The sequence below is a fragment of the Artemia franciscana genome, chromosome 4, assembly GCF_032884065.1.
Source record: "Artemia franciscana chromosome 4, ASM3288406v1, whole genome shotgun sequence".
Classification (NCBI taxonomy): domain Eukaryota; kingdom Metazoa; phylum Arthropoda; class Branchiopoda; order Anostraca; family Artemiidae; genus Artemia; species Artemia franciscana.
Genome location: NC_088866.1, coordinates 22,031,093 through 22,051,244, shown reverse-complemented (window position 1 = coordinate 22,051,244; position 20,152 = coordinate 22,031,093). Strand labels below are relative to the sequence as shown.

General features: G+C 36.4%; 1 protein-coding gene across 3 annotated transcripts in view; it reads right to left on the bottom strand.

Annotated features, from left to right (window-relative positions):
- The window catches only part of LOC136026154 (uncharacterized), a 119,859-nt gene that overhangs the window by 76,986 nt on the left and 22,721 nt on the right, over window positions 1-20,152 (bottom strand). For all 3 annotated transcript variants that reach the window (XM_065702455.1, XM_065702457.1, XM_065702456.1), the window contains exons 5-6: window positions 5,403-5,564; window positions 1,329-1,511 (exon numbers count right to left, since the gene is read on the bottom strand). In XM_065702455.1, coding sequence (XP_065558527.1) covers window positions 1,329-1,511; window positions 5,403-5,564 — 345 coding nt within the window. The remainder of the gene's footprint in view (window positions 1-1,328; window positions 1,512-5,402; window positions 5,565-20,152) is intronic.

Here is a 20,152-nt window from a genome sequence, read left to right as displayed (position 1 = left end):
ATAAGAATTTTATGCGTATCAGTAGGCTTCAAATCGATGGCTGTTTTGAACAGACGCACTAAATTATTATTTTCGTGGAAAAGATTTTGCAATTGGGAAACGATTGTCCTTTCAACTTTGGGAGAGATTTCGCAACGTGCAACCAATTCAGAATTTCTATCACTGATGAAGTACCATTGTAAAAATTTATGATTCTCGCCTGAGAATGGTAGAAGGGACCCTGCTCTATGATAAATTTGCCCTTTTACATTGAAAGTAGCCACAAATTGATCTGGATTTTCGATTTGGGCACCAAACGACGTCATTTGGAAACATGAGTTATATTTTCTGATCTGTGATAAAAAAAACGCTTAGATTCTGACGTAGTTCCAGTAAGCAAAGTCTTCAATGGCTCTGGTGGTGCAGCCAATAGAGGAAGTTTAACTTTTCCTGAGGCGCAACACATTCCCATTGTTTCACCATTGAATTTCAATGCCTTGCAATAGGGACAAATTTTAGACATAGTCCCGATTTGAACACATCTACTCAAGCTATAATCATCGACTGGGCTGTACCTGAATGCCAGGGGATAATTTTCAGGTTGCTCTTGTGATTCGTCTGCACGCTTTCTTTTCTTAATTTCTCTGTCAGCCGCAAGCCTGTTTTCTTGCTGTTCTTGTGATTCCTCGGCACGCCTTCTTTTTTCACTTTCTCTTTTAGCAGAAAGTCATGTTTCGCGTTGCTCTTGTGATTCCTCGGCACGCTTTCTGTTCTTACTTTCTCTATCAGCCGCAAGCCTGTTTTCTTGCTGTTCTTGTGATTCCTCGGCACGCATTCTTTTTTCACTTCCTCTTTTAGCAGCAAGTCTGGTTTCGCGTCGCTCTTGTGATTCCTCGGCACGCTTTCTTTTCTTACTTTCTCTATCATCAGCAAGTTTTTTGCCATAGACTCTTCGAGCACCTTCCTCGGCTGTTGACATTGTAGGTTCTTCAGTCATTTTACAATTAAACATTTTTCCGTGAACGGATATCTTAAATACCTTTAATGACGTCATCGTCATAATGACGACATGACGACCTGATGACATGACGTAACTCGACACACAGACACACAGACAACTTATCTCTTCATAGACCATTGATGCTGCTATGATTGCAATCGAATTAAGAGCAAACTTCGGCCAACAGTAAACGGTAGTTGAAAAAGGGATAAACAAACTTGACAAACAAATTGCCAAGAGAAAAAGAATTTTATTTGAAACTTATTCAGGAATAGTAACGGTTATTTTAGTTAATCTTGATAGTATATTTAATTAAGATTATAATAAAGAATCATGAAAGAAAACCAACCTTAATATCCTCTTCATCGATTATTCTTCTGTGTTTCTTAGACTGGTGGATAATTCGACGATGACCAGAGGGCACAAGTGCGGAGTCTGTTTCATCAATTGTGTTCAGAGTGTTGGACGATCCTTGTCTCCTTGTAACAGCTGTTTTTAGATCTGTATTTTCTCTTAAAGCACGAACAATATCCTGTAAAGTACATTGAAGTTTGACATTACTAGAGAAATCAAATACACTAGAAACTGCATTTTCATTCTAGAATCGGTTCGTGTATGATATACCCTCTACCTAATATTCTTCTAATATGTTTCTCTGACGTTCAATCGTAATGAAATATACCAAAGTAAGATAAAACAGAACACTTTAGAAACAAGTTTGGGCTGTATATTCGCACATTAGGGAGGAGGGGGGATTAAGTATAGTGGGTCTGCATGCCTAATGTGTTAGGTACAATTATTCTGCATATTATATAGTAAGAATTGTTTCCTAACTTCAGATTGTCCAAACACTTTACCCCCCCCCCCTATAGCCCAATTCGCAAATATATAGCCCAAATTATATATTTTCCATCTATTCTGTCGCTCCTCTCTAAAAAGAAAACCGATTCCATAATGTGTCAATGAATGAACAACTTGAGCGGTAGGGGGTTTATCATTCATGTGACCTAGAATCATAAATTAAGCTAATCATTGCTTTAAAGACTAAAATAAAATAACTACAATAATGGAGAATAGGAAACGAGAACGAATGTAAAGAACCAATGAAAGAGGCTCTAAATTCTATGTATGTTTTGCCTCTAAAGGGTGATCGAACTCAGTGCGGCTAATCCGAACATATTAGAACACATTTGTCAGAGGATTGAAAGAAAAAACTCAACCAGCTCACCAAATACGATTCTGTAGTTTATTATGAATTAGCAAGTCTATAGCTCTTATCCTCTATTTAGTTGCCTCAATATGTCCTTGTGCTTGATTATCATTAAGCGGAGAGAAGCTACAAATTTTTATTTCTTTGCGTTCAATATGGCGTTTCTTTCTTTTTTTGTACTCAAAATGGCATATTTAGACACATTTGTGTCTCTATTCTATAACGAATTATTATGTCTATAGTTCTTACCCACCATCTATATGTCTGTCCCAATCCATTCTTACACTTAATTTACAAATATAACAACGACTTAATTTGAAATTAGAAAATTTGCCCTTTCTGTATGGATTAAATACAAAACAAGCCCATTACTTCCGGTACTTCCGGTAGAAAAACTTTTATTTTTAATTTTTGATCGTTTTTTAATAATGCCGAGATATTTAGCCCCTTCCCCATATCAAATTCCTTCCCTTCACGGAAAGTAACGCCACATAAAGTTCTTACCACGTAAAATACCCCCTCCCCTATCAGCAAAATTCTCCTCAGATAATTTTAGTCTGGCTGAAAATTCCCAAGGGACATTTTTGGCGGATTGAAGTTCCGGCTAAAAAAAAATTCTAAGAATACTTTCGTTTGAAGAATCCCTTCTTGCCGTGAAAATTCTTCCCGAAAATACTCCCCCTTCCTAGTAAAATTTGCTCCCGCAGAAAATTTGATCTGAAGAATTTATCACACGGAAAAACGCCCCCCCCCCTACGAAAAGATACTATTAGAAAATTCCAACCCAGTAAAAAATTTTCACCGGACAATTCCCCTTAACATCTCCACATTGAAAATTGAGTTGACAATTAGAAAGTAAGACAAATAAAAATAATTTCGCATAGGAATTCGGGTAAATTCCAAAGTCTAGGATCTCCCTTGGAGAGTTCATCTCCGGATACTTACTTTCCAACGGAAAATATTCCCGTGGAAAGTTCCCTTTAGCACTAATACTATACGCAAACAATGGGCAAATTCCAAGACTTACAAGCCTTTCCTTGGGGGCTATGGGGGATTATGTTATCCCCAAAGGCGGCTTTTCAACTACGCTGAATAAAATAGCTATCTCAAATTTTTGATCAGACGACTGAGGAAAAAAGGGGAGTGGGAAAGGGGCTAGTTGCCCTCCAGCCTTTTAGTCGCTTAAAAAGAGCACTAGAACTTTTAATTTAAGTTATAATAAGCCCTTCCCGATATTTTATGGCTATTGGTTCGATGCGATCGTCCCTGAAAAAAAAAAAGACCTCCATGATCCGTGATCTGGCAAAAGTACGAAGTTCCGCATTTTTTCAAATGGGAATTTGAAACGTCTACAATAAAGTTTCCGGATACGCTAAACCAGATGTGATTTTTAAGAACATTCCTTGAATTTTTTTGGGGTGGAGGGGGTGTCCCCCATCTTTTAAAATCATGCAAATTTTTGTAGACTCTTAGCTTTTGATGGGTGACGCTAAACTTAATGAACTTTTTATATTTGGAATAGGCATAATAAGTCGATTCTTTCGATCTATCTATTAATATCAAATTTTGTTTTTTAGAATTTCAGTTACTATTGAGCCGCATCGCTCCTTACTTACAGTTTGTGACCACGAACTGTTAGAATATCAAATTGATACCGAACATTAAGGTAGTTTGGCATCCTTCAAGGCTACAGCAAGGAGATTTTAGTTTCCAAAAGAAAGAAGAATGATGTTTTTGATGCTGCTAATGTTTCATTTTTATTTAATAATTTTACATGTTTTTTCTGTAACTGGAATATTCAGTAACGTCATTTCACAAAAATTTAGGGGATGGGGGGGGAGCAAAATGCATTTTTGAAAATCTAAGGAGGGGGGAAAATGTATTTTTCAAAATCTAAGGAGGATTTTTTGTTGTTTTTTAACTTTCCCAACGATACCAAAAAAGGCATTTTTAAATAAAAATACCTGGTTTTTACACTAAAGTTTCTTACTGTTTTAAAAAGTAGAGTTAAGAGAAAGTCAAACTTACTATCATTTAAAAAACTTGTTTTTTATTTAATATTTGCATAAAGTAGACTTAGAAGACTGCCACCTGCTGCCAACTTAGTAGGTGCTGGATAATTTTTTATATATGTGTGTAAAATAGAATTATCTAATAATTACCATATAATGAAGAGATATCCAAAGTCTTTACTTGCATTTTCCTTTGCATTTAATATGGCGTATCTTTAAACACCCAAAATCCGTTTTGAAAGCCGATTGCGACAAAATTTAAAGAAAAGATCGACTTTGATTGCATGTGGAAGTTCTCAGCGCTGTAATAAAATTTGGCTCATTTGGTAGACTTTGGTGGCTCACTTTGAAAATAGTATTGCGTTCATGAACAGTAGTCTCCGCTAGAAACATGAGTGTTTTGTCACAGGCTGCTACAAAAATGTTCATTGTCGTACCACAAATCCAATTTTATTCTGGAAACTATTTTCAGGTCTTCATAAGTGGGGTCCGGAATGTGAACTTGTCACCAACGTAAAAATGTGTTCCGCGCCAATAAGGCTTAACTACATGTTATTAAATACGCAAGGATGTGGAATAACCACTTTCAGTTTTTAATTTCAATACAACATGCTTTGAAAAGAAAAACTCTTAATTTCACAGGGAAACCCCAGGTTATGTGTTTCGTGAGTGTATTTCACACACATGTTTAAATATACCAAGATTATCTCAAAAATTCTAGTCACAGTCCGTACTTTAGGAAAGACATACAAAATCAACTATTCTAACCAAAGTCAATAAGAATTAAGCTGATTTCATATTCGCATAATCAACCTCTCCGCAGAAACTCTACCAAATCTTAAATATCAGGAATTTAAAGCCTTTGAACTAATTTAAATGACTGCATCATTTTTACTACCCGTGATGGATATCTCGGGGTCCAATTGTAGATGTATGCTTCTACGTGTGTGTTTGTGATTCCGTTGGGTTGTAAGTGATGAACACCGTTCCTTCATTTTTTTAGTAATTTTTGGAGCCATGGAGTCTTGCGGGGTAACATGGCTTCTGTTTGTTTAAATCTATCATGTAGTTAGTTATTGAATAGATCTATCTATCCATCGATTGAATTTTTTTCTGAACATCCGCTTGTGCTTCAATAGGAAGACAGAACTTGTAAAAAATCTACTCACTTTTACTCCTACTTAAATAATATGCAACTTACATCATTTGTAAAGTTTTTCAAATGCTTTGTTTCTTCGGTTTCAAGTCGTTCTTCTTTTTCATCATGAATATTTGTCTTCTTCTCGGTCTTGTCTCTTACTACAACTGAACCAGGGACTACAACCCAATTTACAGGGAGAGGATCATCTCCTCGAGTTGTGTGCTGAAAATAAAATGCAATAATCACAGAAGATCAGCCGAAATGTTTGTAATTACTACTTTGTCAGTAAAATGCTTTATTTAACACATGAACTTTGTTTACAAGTTCAACTAGTATCATTATTGCTGCTGTTTCCTTTTTTGCCATTTTCCAAATGATTAAAGCCAGTCTCCAGTTGGTATTTTATACAACTTTGCAAAAATACATTTCCTGGAAATAATCAATCATCATTGATCCATTTTTAGAAATGTTGCAGAATTAGAAAATTTTAAATTGCTTTTTATGGCAATCCACAAAATTAAAGTACTATAAAAACAAAATTAAAAGTATTTATATATGGTTAACTGAAGTATTATATTTGTCAACTTTCCAATATACCATTTAGAATTTGAATAAAGCATAAAGATCCTTGGGAGCCATTGCTGGTGCATAGGACGTCAAATCGACATTTTAGTTGCTGGGTGTTTTTACAAAGACAAGTAGCAAGATTGTCGCCCAACCTTGCTGCTGCGGAGATCGAACTCTAGACCCATATTGCCAGGAAGAGCATCAATCTACTGTGGTACTACACGGTATAAAAGTACGATTGTAGTACCACAGTGTAGTACCAATGTGGTACTACCCTAAAAAAAGAAAAGAAAAGAAAGACAAAGTGCCATTGCTGGCGAATAGAGGGTCGAATCGACGTTTCAGTTGCTGGGTGTTGTTGCAGGTACAAGTAGCAAGCTTGTAGCCCAGCCTTGCTGCGGTGGGGATCGAACCCGAAACCCCTTATTGCCAAGCAGAGGACCAGTTCCCTGCGCTACTACAGGTTTGTAAATTTAAAATTGATGTAAGATCCTACTGACTTCCCAGGGTTGACAAATTGAAAATTAAATACTGTTTAATAGTATGACAAGGGTTGAAAAAGGGGATTCGCCTAGAACCAGTTGATATATAAATGATTACTCCACTAACCAACAAGAAAATATATGCTGATCCAAAGAGTTTGCCGCTCTAGCTATTCCAGAAATTTGAGGTTTTTTTAGGTTGAAGCAGGAATTGTTTAGGGCTCAATGTAAAAAAAAAAAAATGGAATTTTTCTGGGTACTTCCGTACAATCCAGATCACACTCACAAAGTGAAGTTAGGTTAATCATAGAGAAAGTTACCAAAATATGGTGAAAATATAATACTTTAGTAACAAAATTATGTAAACAACAACAAAGAATTATGGAAAGCAGGCCCCTAAATTTAAATGTCTAACCTTACCAAAATACCAGATCTTAGATATTTAATTAAAAAATAACTACAACGTTGTTTTTCGCTTCAGCTTAAGCTAATTGTCTCCAAATACAGACAGCTATAAACTGGGTATCTCAGATTCAACAGAGCAATTTTCTCGGGTGTGTTCTGGGCTGTACAGAAGTACCTATTTCTGTTCCATATTCGGGGAAAGTGCATAATAAAGACTGGCTTTTACTCAAATTCTTATGTCTATTGCAATGGTGCAAAAATAGTGGCAGAGAGAGAGAGAGAGAATGAGCGTATAAGAGAAAGAGAGAGAGAGAGAGAAAGAAAGAGAAAGAGAGAGAAAGAAAGAGAAAAAGAGATTTCCAATTTGTTTCATGTTTTAACTTACAGAGTTTACCAGTTTTTTTAGTACATGGAAAGACAGAAGTAGCATAATTTATAGTTTCTAATTTCATCAATTAGCCAGCCAAAAATTAACAGCCTTCATTTGGACCTCTTTCAAACTGATTCAAGAGAAAGTAAAAATCCAATTATTTTTATGCACTCTATCATGCACCTTCACCAGCCTTAAACATGTTACACATTAGAAGAGAATTTTTTTGGTGATGATTGATGCCTGCCACCTGAAATTACAACATCGTGTAACACTATTTACACCTACAGCAACGTTACTATATAAATATAACACTACCACGTGAGGCAGGCTCTTTTCGAGAACTTACTCATCTAGAAATACTCCAAGTGAAGTTTAATTGTCATGTAAGTAAGCAGTGACCTGTAATATGGGTATTAAATAGACTGAACCCCCACGCCTACTGAACTCAATTTTAAAACGCAATAAAATGCCTATAATAATGGCAGTGACACATATGCTATATATTTATGGAGTGGCATCGTTTAGAGGGGGCACGGGGGTAGTTGCCCCTAATAATTTGGAGAAACAATTATTATATAGCCCGTGCCCCTTGACTCTCCGGATGTGGACCCCTCTTCCCCCCTCCAATAAAAATGCAGGAGCTACGCCCCTATTCACGGAGAGAACCTTTAACACAAAATTCATCTTAAAAAAAATATGCCCCCTTCCATACAATCAAAGGAAATACTAAAATAAGGCAACGCTGAAGTAGGGTGATGCCTTTAGGACTTTTCCAGTGACGGATTTTGAAATTTGGGAAGAAAGAATTAAAATCAATAAGTCTCAAAAGTACGCTATGTCTTCTCGAAAAAGCCGGCTTACCTTTTCTGAATTCTCCGAGGAAAAAGATAAGTTCACTATTAAAAAAAAACCATTGTTTTACCGTTTCGCGTCGCATTTTTATCCACGTTTCCAATTCTTAATCCAGTATCGAATAGCTGCTCGTATTTAACAGTTTCATTATTAAATTTCCCTTGCGATAAGGAGGCTGTCTCAAAATAGTTTTAGTCACAAATTTGTGATACATAAATTCTGCTTCTATAAGAAAACAGAACAGTAACAATAACAATTTGGACAACAAACCTTAAATTAAAGAAACAAAAAATATTTTTCCTAATAATTATTTAGGGTGTTTACAGTTTCGTAATCCTTCAATTCCAATTTCAACAACTAAAAATCTAAAATAAAAAACAAATCCCCCGGGGCTTCCTGGTCCATTTACTTGGGCCAGAAACAAATATCCTTAAATTATATATATATATATATATATATATATATATATATATATATATATATATATATATATATATATATATATATATATATATATATATATATATATATATATATATATATATATATATATATATATATATATATATATATATATGTATATGTATATATATGTATATTTCGTCTGGTCTTTGAAGTCTAGCATCGCATATTTTCAGCTGTAGGTTTTCTCGTATTTGAATGAGCTCTTTCCCCTTCTGTTTCGTCTTTTATTTTCTTTTTTTATCTGCTTTTATGAGCAAACGTTTTACATATTATGTTTTTGGGTGATTAATAGTTTAATGTTAAAAAGTTTTGTTCCATGATCCCCCTCCTCTACAATAATAGCTAAAAAAAAAAGAAAGAAATCTACCCACTTTCAGTCAAATTGATCTTTCACATTTGCTTATCAAATTAGCATTGATACAAACAAATATTTCCAGTTTGAATTATCTAGTAGGCTAGACTACCTACATGTAGTTAACTTCGAGACTTTGATTATAAGACCAGCTTAATTCTGGCTAATAAAATGGGAAACAGCTTCCGAAAGCCTATTTTCAAGGATTAGTGTTAAAGACGAATGTTGAAATAGGGCAGCCATAAAAGTTGTCCAAATATAATTCGTTTAAATGCATGGAGACTTCTAGATAAATAATCCACAGATTCCATTCAGTATGTATTAACCCTTGTCTTTATGCTAAGAAGTCTTGCGTAGGTCATAACCTATAAATATGACATTAATAACATGGTAAAATTGGTTCGGTAACCCTATTTTCAAGGATTAATGCTAAAGATGAATCAAACAGTTCATAGTAATGAACTACATCACGCCCAAAACGTCTATATTAGAGGTCTCGAAATAAATAATAATAATTAAAAATAAATAAATAATAAATAAAAAATTAATAGTGCATGCAAAAACAAAGGATTATGAATTTTTATTGAGAAGGATGGTCACGGATGCGTGTTTTATTTATATATAAATGTAAAAAAATCTTTAAAGAGGCGAACCACGACAATGTTAAGCGATCTTCGGTTCCAGTGGTCGCAGAGGGATGGGGAGGGATGCATTTCGTAGCCCGAGCTCCAACTAAGAAACCTGCCAAATTTCACCCCCCCTCCGGCTTTTCCTTCATGGGGAAAATCTGGCCAAAAGTTTCGACCCGTCAACCCCAGCCCCCCTTTAACGTTGTCCGATCGAGCTGAAATTCACAAGTTAAGGTCCCCTTGGGCCCAGGAGCTTATCTGCGAAATTTCAGCTCGATCCGATAACTCCTTCCCTGTTTTCCAGAAACCACACATAGCCACTTAATGTTCATATTCTCCTTTTGTTTGTTTTTTCTGATACGCCTACAGGTCATAGCCGACATCGGATCTGGGTGTACGAAGACTCATTCGACGCGGAATTCTCCGAGTAATTTTCCTGGAAAGTTTCGTCGGAAAATCTTAACCCTCCGATTATCTAGCTTAGAAAAACCCATTTCCCCATTGAAGGTAAAATTTTCTCTTGTAATAACATCACTTGTTTGAAAAATTCTTACACTAACAGCAGCTTGGCGCAAAGGAAGCGTGCTGGGCCCATAGCCCAGAGGTCGGTGGATCGAAACCGCTAGCTACTAATTTTTAAAAATTTGTAAAATTAGGTAATTTTGTCAGTTTGAATTTATTGATACAGAAAGGGAGAAAATAAACATGGAAACATGTGATCAGAATTACATACTGGAATGTTCACAAGAATTTATACTGAAGCGGGGGTAAGGCTTGATGGAAGCAAGTCAAAAGAACCATTTAAATTGATTTCCTAATTGAGGCCGTTGGTGAAAATTTCTATTGTGATAACTTGTTTGATAACAAGCATAACAGCAGCTTGGCGCAGCGGAAGCGCGCTGGGCCCATAAACCGGAGGCGGGTGGGTAAAAACCACTAGCTGCTAAATTTTTAATTACGCTGCTAAACTATTAAAATTATCAAAATTAAATAATTTTGTCAGTTTGAATTTATTGATACAGAAAGCGAGAAAATAAACATGGAAAATTATTATTAAATTACATCCACCTTGGATTGTAGAAAAACGTACAGAAATAATATGAAAAAAAAATCGTTTTCTTAAAGAGTTAAAGAGGCTGCGTCCCAAAGTCGAACCTTAAAACGTACATGAATTAGGAGAGGCAGTTGGGGGGCTGCCACCCCCCAAACCCCCCGCTTTTAAAGACTTTGTACAGGTTTTTTGTTGTGGGGGGCTGCCGCCCCCGCTCTTGGCTTCGGAAAGGCCCTCTTTTAATTAACAAAAAATTGAAATGAATGAATAATGGAATAACTTCGAAAAAATGTTAAACACAAGAGGACAGGAGAACCATTGCGCCGAAACTAGTAATTAGTAACAATGAAGTCCCCCCACAACAAAAAACCTGTACAAAAGAGTCTTTAAAAGCGGAGGGTTTAGGGGGCAGCAGCCCCCCCCCAACTGCCTTTCCTAATTCCTGTAGGTTTTAAGGTTCGACTTTGGGACGCAGCCTCTTTAACTCTTTAAGAAAACGAAGTTTTTTCCATATTATTAGTTCTAAAAATTACCACTTCATTGCAAAAACAAAACCGACACAAAACCAGGATGTACCCTAAGGAGCAGTAAAGTCCTAAAGTAGCCTGCAACAAATAAATGACTAATTTTTAGGGCTCTCGATAGTTTTTCAAATGCCATGATATTATTAAGTTCAGTGTCCCAAGCTATTCTGCTTTAAAAAGCATTGGCTAGAAGCCCAGAACCAAAAAAACGAAAAAGACTAGATTCTCTAAATGCAAGAGGGAGCTCTAATATTAAAAAGGTTTTTTTTCTGAAATTATATAATGTATGGGATTTAAACTTGTTTTGAAACCAGAGTGTCTAAAAAATAAAGGTAAAGAGAGGCATTAGTCCTATCCTCCTTCTGTTTATTATAAACAGCACATATAATTTTCTAGTTATTCCTTTTTGACGGTTCAACGTATGATACTTGCCTATTATCCCAACCACACTCAACAAGTGCAGTTAGGATAATTATAATGAAATATACCAAAATATGATGACAATAAAACGCTTTACTAACAAAATTATGAGACTACAATAGAGAATTATGGAAAACAGGTCGCCCAGAACACATTATATGAAATGTTTCACCTAACCAACTCTATATATTAAAATTTGATTAAGATATACCAACATAGCAGTTTATCTCACTCAGGCTAAGCTAATTGTAACCTAATGCAGACAGAGATACCGGTTTTACCCAGATCAAAAACGAGCGTGGTCGGAATAACAGGCAAGTACCCAACGCACTGTTCTTCTAATCGGGAACCCAGTTTAAGGCCCAGCCCTATGGTTGTCCATCCGAATCATCGATGCATTTTAAGTAACCTATTATACAGTCTTTTCACAACAGCAAAAATTACGGGAAATAAGCAAACATTGCGCAGCAACCGAAATCCCAAAGAAGTACACAATTGACAACAAAATGTGGCACCAATGGAGAATCGCAATGATAACTGGTTATTGTAGCACATCAATTTCTTTGGAACTTTTTATAAACAGGGGAATGCATAACTGGTTGATTCTCGCTAACTCGAAATTCAAGGAACCACGATTTTTCTTCGAGTTACGTATAGTTTGAATTATAGAGGTCATTCTACATAAAATTCAACTTGCTTATTCATAGTTCGATTTATAGAGGCAAGCTTACCTACTACTTTTCGAGGTCGAGGTAGCTTTTGGATCACTTCGACTTATAGAGGTGAAATAGAACCGCAAAATTGTTTCGAGTTATTTATGGTATTTTCTTCAACTTACAGGTTTTTCCAAGGGAATTGAAAATAGTTCGAGAAATCGAGGATTTCGAGTTATTGAGATTCGAGTTATCGACAGTCGACTTTACTGTTTTAAATATCTCTAATTAAAGAAGAAATTCAAATCATAAGAATAGTTGCTATATACAGGCAAATCCTTTTTTCTATCAGAAATTAACGAAGTGGTACAAAGAATAGAGATTGGATGTTTTTACTCATCAACAGCTGATGAGAGAAAAGCTCTAAATTCAAAAAGAACATAATGGATGTTCAATCTTTTACCAATTATAAATTTAGTGATCAAACATGAAATTTTCTTAATAGAATAAATAAAGAAAAGATAAAATACTTAATAGAATAACCAAACCCTTCATACAGGGGGGAACTTGAAATGGGGTGGAGGGCAGCTGCCTCCCTACCCAAATCCTTTTCACTATCATTTTCACCTGATTTAGAAAAATGAAAATCGTCTCTAGATTCACCCCCCCCCCTCCAGGATTTTGACAAATTACGCCCCTGCCTTCATACTCAAACATTCCGTCTTATTTTAGTCAATTTTTTGGCGCTGATTTGTATTCAGCATTTAATCCAAATCTAATCAAAACTGATCCTTTTCAAGACAGAAAACTTCAGTGTACCCTTCATTTTTTAATCAGTTATTTTTCTCAATAAAAAAGAAACAACATACATGGTCAAAGTATTATGATGGAAATTCATTTTCTATTTGAATTCCTAAACATCATCTAATTGGTCTAAAATTTCAAGAAAGTTCATAGTGATCTCATTGCTTCAATCTTTTTAATATCCGTAGAAAGTTCAATGTTCCGATAGATTGAAAAGAAGAAAAAACAATCGACAGAGGTCTATGTTCAAATATTTGGGGCATGATTCAAAGAGTTCAAAGGACCTCCTCCCATCCCTCCAGGGACAGCGCCAAATTTGATTACAAACTCTTTTTAACTACTTACGCTCGTGTATTACTCATCAAGATGCCAAATCAGCTTTTGACGTCCATCGACTTCCTCCATGCAATTCACATAAGCTACGTCCCTCCCTGGTTTTTGACAAAGTCCATTCATTAACACTTCAAATTCCATTTCATTGGCATAGCTGTTCAAGGACTAAACCCTTCCTTGGATGGACTTAGCTCAACCCCCCTCAAAAAAAGTCCAATAGAAAATAAAAATGCAAAGGACGATCTTTTATACAGATGCAAAATAAAAATTTTAAGTACCTTGGTAGCAAACTGTAGAATAAATAGTTTTTCTTAGATACTTCGGAGAATTAAAATTAGGAAAAGAAACTATGTAGATTGGCATTAGATAGTTACCATTACCAATAGCTATTTCTTTGTCTCTTTGCTTGTTGTGCCAACGGTGATTACGAAGACACGAGAGCAGATTTTCATGTGCGGTAATGGACAAATTAAGACCAACCTTGACTGCGTGCCAAGCGTTTAGCAGAGTCGTTGCCTTTTTAATAGCCAAAAAAATTTGCATTTGTAATTGATTCGCTGATTTTGAGAAAATTACCAAAGTCGTTATTTCTAAGATATCATGAAGATAAAGAAAAATTCCCCGACATACCAACATACCAACATAATGTTCTACGACATACCAACATAAAAGCGTTGAATGTACGAACCGGGATGGAACGGGAGATACACCGGGAAATCACCCTCCCCCCCTTCTCCTCATATCGAGGACAAAATATGCAAAGTTGAAGCATTTTTTTAATATTCGACAAAAAATACGATACTTTTTTGGGTGTATTGAAACCTTCGTTTTCCCAGGAACATTTATGTCGTTACTCTCAGTACTTACCTTACCCGACATACCAACAACCCGAGTACTTACCCGACATACCAACAACCCGAGTACTTACCCGACATACCAACATACCAACATAATGTTCCACGACATACCAACATAAAAGCGTTGAATGTACGAACCGGGATGGAACGGGAGATACACCGGGAAATCACCCTCCCCCCTTCTCCTCATATCGAGGACAAAATATGCAAAGTTGAAGCATTTTTTTAATATTCGACAAAAAATACGATACTTTTTTGGGTGTATTGAAACCTTCGTTTTCCCAGGAACATTTATGTCGTTACTCTCAGTACTTACCTTGAAAATAAATCTGATATTACTGGATAAAGACAATATCGTCTGTTTTCTAATGTAATCTTCGTACTCTAGATTACTTAAATCATCTATAGTTGACTAAAAATATCTTTAAGATAATCCCATCTGGCTAAATCTTTATACCTCCAAAGAAAATTAAATCCTGTAATAGAGAAGGAATTGCATTGGCTCAGAGTCATCTAGCATTTGTATTATAACCGCTTAAGTGCCAGATGTAAGCTTGAACCATTTTTGGGGAGGGAGGAAGGGAGTTTGAATAAACTATCAAGAAGATATGAATTGCGCGAAAAATAAAAAATAAAATCATCTATCACTTAGCTTGGTAGTATTATTAGTAAAGACCGTGGGAGTAGTGAAGATGTTAAAAGTGGAATAGAAAAGGCTCAGGTTTTTATGGCACTTGGTATTAACCAAGTGACATAGCAATCGCCAATTCTGTCGGTCTGTCTGTCGGTCCCGGTTTTTCTACTTTTGGCACTTCCAGGTATGCTACGACGATGAAATTTGGCAGGCGTATCAGGGACGGGACCAGCTTAAATTAGAAATAGTTGTCTTCCCAATTTGACAATCTGGGAGGGGGGAGTGGGAGGCCGGTTAATTCGGAAAAAATAGAAAAAATGAAGTATTTTTAACTTAGGAATGGGTGATGGGATCTTAATGAAATTTGATGTTTGGAATGATAGTGTCTCAGAGCTCTTATTTTAAATCCTGACCGGATCTGATGACATGGGGGGAGTTGGAGGGGGGGGACCTAAAATCTTGGAAAACACTTAGAGTGGAGGGATCGGGATGAAACTTGGTGGGAAAAATAAACACAAGTGCTAAATACATGATTGACATAAACGAAATGTATCTGCTCTCTTTGGGATAGATGGGGGGGGGGGTTATTTCTGAAAAATTAGAAAAAATGAGGTATTTTTAACTTGCGAACTTGCGGGGGTTTTTAACTTGCGGGGGTTGGGAGGGGGAAACCTAAAACTTGAAAAACACTTAGAGTGGAGGGATCGGGATGAAACTTGGTGGAAAAAATAATCACGAGTCCTAGATACATGATTGACATAACCTGAACGGATCCGCTCTCTTTGGGGTAGTTGGGGGAGGGGTTAATTCTGAAAAATTAGAAAAAATGAGGTATTTTTAACTTACGAACGGGTTATCGCATCTCAATGAAAGTTGATATTTAGAAGGATATCGTGTCTCAAAGCTCTTATTTTAAATCCTGACTGGATCTGGTGACGTTGGGGGAAGTTTGGGGTGGGGGAACCTAAAATCATGGAAAACGCCTAGATTGGAGGGACCGGGATGAAACTTGGTGGGAAGAATAAGCAGAAGTCTTACATACGTGATTTACATAATTGGAACGGATCCAATCTATTGGGGGGGGGGTAATTCTGAAAAATAAGAAAAAATGACGTATTTTTAACTTACGAAGGAGTGATCGGATCTTCATGAAACTACATATTTAGAAGGATCTTGTAACTCAGATCTCTTATTTTAAATCTCAACTGGATCAAGCGTAATTGGGGGGGGGGGCAGTTGGGGGACAGGAAATCTTAGAAAATATTTAAAGCGGTGAGATCAGGATGAAACTGGATGGGAAGAATAAAAACCTGTCTAAGATATGTGACTGACATAAACGGACCGGATCTGCTCTCTTTGGTGGAATTGGAGGGGGGTGTAATTTTGAAAATTGAGGTATTTGTAACTTACGAAAGGGTGACCAGATCTTAATGAAATTTGATATTTAGAAGGATCTTGTGCTTTAAAGTCCTTGTTTTAAATTCCAACCAGATCCTGTGACGTTGGGGGGAGTTGGAGAGGGAAATTGGAATTCTTGGAAAACGTGAAAATTGGGGTATTTTTATCTCACGAATAGATGATCGGCTCTTAATGAAATTTTATTTTTAGAAAGAATTCATGTCTAACAGCTCTTATTTCAAATCCCGACCAGATCATTTGACATTGGGGGAGTTGGAGGGGGAATTCTTGGAAAAAAACTTGGAGTGTAGGAATCGGGATGAAGCTTGGTGGATAGAATAAACAAATGTCCTTGATACGTGATTGACAGAATCGTACTGGATTCACTCTCTTTGGGGGAGTTTGGGGGGAAGCGTTCAGTGATTTGGCGAGTTTGGTGCTTCTGGATGTGCTACGACGATGAAAATTGATAGGCGTGTCAGGGAGCTGCACAATTTGACTTGATACAGTCGTTTTCCCAGATTCGACCATCTGGGGGGCTAAAGGGAGAGGAAAAATCAGAAAAATTTAGGTATTTATAACTTACGAGTGGGTGACCGGATCTTAATGAATTTTGATATTTAGAAGGGCATAGTGACTCAGAGCTCTTATTTTAAATCCTGACCGGCATTAAGCCTCTAATTTTCCTTTTTAAATCAATCTATTGATTCATAGAATTTTGTTAGAGCTCATACCATACGATCTCTTGGCTCTTAGCTCTTCTCGCCTCGTCACAAGTGCCATATGAGCTCTTAGCTCTTGTTTTTTTTTTCACAGTTAAAAAAGTTTGGAAGAAAAGGAATATAAGTCTGCAACAAAGATTAGAATATTGGAAGCTGGAGTGATGACAGTGGTCAACTTTGGCTCTGAAACTTGGGGGCTCCGAAAAGCGGATGTATATTTGCTAGACGTTTTCCAGAGAAATTTTCTAAGGATTGTCCAGGGTACCCGGCTGACTGACCGTACTTCAAGCAGTAGGCTGTACGAAAGTGTGGTTCAATCCCACTTTTTAGGGCTATAAGGAGAGAAAGCTTGAGATGGCTGGGCTAGGGCACGTTCTGCTGATTAAGGAGGACATTTTGCCAATGAGTGTCCTTTTCTGCCAACCGTTTAGGGCTAAACAGAAAGCAGGTCGTCCGCAGTAGGGTGGGTGGATGTCATAAAGAAAGATTATAAAAAATTGGAAACCTCCTGAGAGGGTGTAAAGAGGGAGGCTTCGAATAGATTGCGATAGAGGAGGAGCGTGTGTAGCTGTGTTGGCTTCAGGCGGCTTGGTGCTTGCTGTGAGATTTAGTAGTATATACCTTGGGACTTATTTCTAGTTTACTAGATAAAATTCTAGTTTAACTACTTTTCGCAATCATAAAAAGGGGCTGTGTTACCTTAATCTACAGTTATCAGTTTCTTTTTCTCTGGTTTTATTTCTGAAAATGCAATTCCTGCTATTTGAGTAGAATTTTACACCACATCAATGAGTTTCTTCTGGATGGAAGATAGTGGAAAGTAGCTAAACTACAATTTTACCCATTAGAAAACCAAGAGACATAAAATCATAGATATATAAAGAATAGAGGGCATTATGTGTTTTTATCCAAAGCGTTGGGTCTGAACTCAACAAGAAGATAGATTGTAGCCAGACTCCCCCCCCCCACGATATGTTTATCGTTACACAGTCGTCATATTGTTTCTTCTGTCTTTCATAAATCAAAGCTTGGAATAAGAGCATTGCCGGGTGTATAGCTCATTTAATACAAATCCAGGATAACCTTACAATGATGTCGTTTAAGAAGCAGTGTCTTCCAAATAGCGGTCACTAATAACTGATATTTTACGCCACAATGTCCTTCACCGAATTCTGGGTATTTTCAGCCAATTCTCACAATACCAAAGGTAATTACGATAAGCTACAGTAACTTATATAGACAATTACACACTGCTTTTTCCAGATGGATGAAAAACGCTTAACAATATATTGAAACATTAGTACTGCGAGTATAATGCCGATGACGGAAATCTGACCCTCGTATCTACAGTGACCAAAGAACTGTCAAAATATTCAAATCTTTCTACATTCTTAAGATGATTGACATCAGTTTGACAAATTCTTCCGTGCAGCGGTGACAATTTTTTGTTTTGTTTTTGTTTTGTTTAATCTAGGTATTTTAGTTTCAACAAACATGGTATACCTGCTCATTAACATTTTGTTACACATTTTAGTGCCAGATTCAAAAAGATGTTGACAGATTAGAAATTAGTTCAAAATTGTAAGTACTAAATAAGTTAGGACCCAAAGTTCATATTCAATTTTTTTATTTTTTTTATTGACATCTCAAAATTCACAAATTTATAAAACAAAAGCATTATGTGGTAGCACAATCCAATAAAATATCTTATTCAGCGTAAATTATTTTATTAAGAAAAGTATCCTAAACTACTGTTTTAGAGAAGAAAAATCAAAACATCCAAATAAAAAAAAAACTTCAAGAAATGATTACGCAATAAACAATTGGATAGCCAACACATTATCATAGAATCTTCGAATAGAAAGCCATTTTATTTATACCAGGTTTTGATCTAGAAATTTTTTTAGGTATCGTGGTACCCATTACCAAAGGGTGCACCTCGTATTATCTATCCCCGAAAAGTTTAATATAGACTGTTTCTCTTTCCGGAGATGCATTTAATCCACTGTTAAGACTGGTGTAAGAAACCTAGTCAGAAATGCAAAAATGCACCGAAAAAAATATTTTTCAAGCAGAAATGCATCATAGGCACAATTCCTCGAATAAGTTTTCAGTGAACATACCCTGATTCAGGGCCATATCCGATATTTTTGTTTAGGGCAAAGGGTAGTAAATAAAAAGAGAAGAATGATTTTGCCTCCGCCTCCCTTGGACTTTGAATAGTGACCTTAGATAACCGTAAGCCGGAGCTCATAGATCGATACTGTTAGTCCACCCCTACGAATGAAGACGCATTCACTAAGCATGCTGTTAAATCTTTAAGGTTTTTTTTTTAAAGATCAAGTATTGCATAGTCGATAAACTGGTATTGTTAAGTTTATTAGTCACTATCTCCATAATAAAGTTTAAACAATGTTTTTCATCCCTGCAAAAACATCTTTTACCTTCCCCAAGCAGATATAGATATTTATGTAGACAGCGAGGAAGGTTAAACTACCCAACATTTCTTGTCTAGTTGAACTTACTAGCGGGGTTTTTAGCCTTCTGAGTGTGGAGAGGCTTCTTACTCGGGTACCAGTAGCTACTGGCAACGTCGCAACAACAGCAAAAAGGAAACTATATTGAGAAAAAGTAGAGTCACAGTCTTGAAGACAAGATAAAGCACAAGGATGGTTTTCTGTGATCAATATTTTTTCCCATTTGCTGCGACTAAGCTCAACCTCTTGCATCAAGTAGTCTGCCTCGACTAGAATATCGTCGTATAACCCAAGCAATGTTTCAGATTTTATGGTTCTAGGATCCACAAAAACAATCTTATTTGGGATAATGTATTAATATGACAAAACATTCTGGGTAGGATTATCGTAAACAGCTTGAAAGGCGTGCACATTTCACTGAAGACGATACGCACAAATTGAACAGCGTGGATTTCATCAGTCAAAAACAAACAACAAAAAATACAACAAGATCGCCATAATAGTCAAGATTGCTGGAAACAACGAATATAAAGAGGGAACTCCGGCTATTAATCGTGGTTATACCACTGTTTCAATTGTGTTGCGCCAGTCTATTCAGTGGAGATATTTTCTACTGATTCTGATTACTATTCTTAAGTATCATACAAGAAATGTGGATACGCTGGGTTATGAGAGGGAACATACAGAAAGGTCAGCCTATGTGTTTGGTAAAGTAACTGTAACCCTCTGGACCTGAATAGACTCGCGCGGACAGGATTAGGAACACTGAATCCGTTTATTCATTTAGATTATAGGTCAAAAAGTTCCTCCTT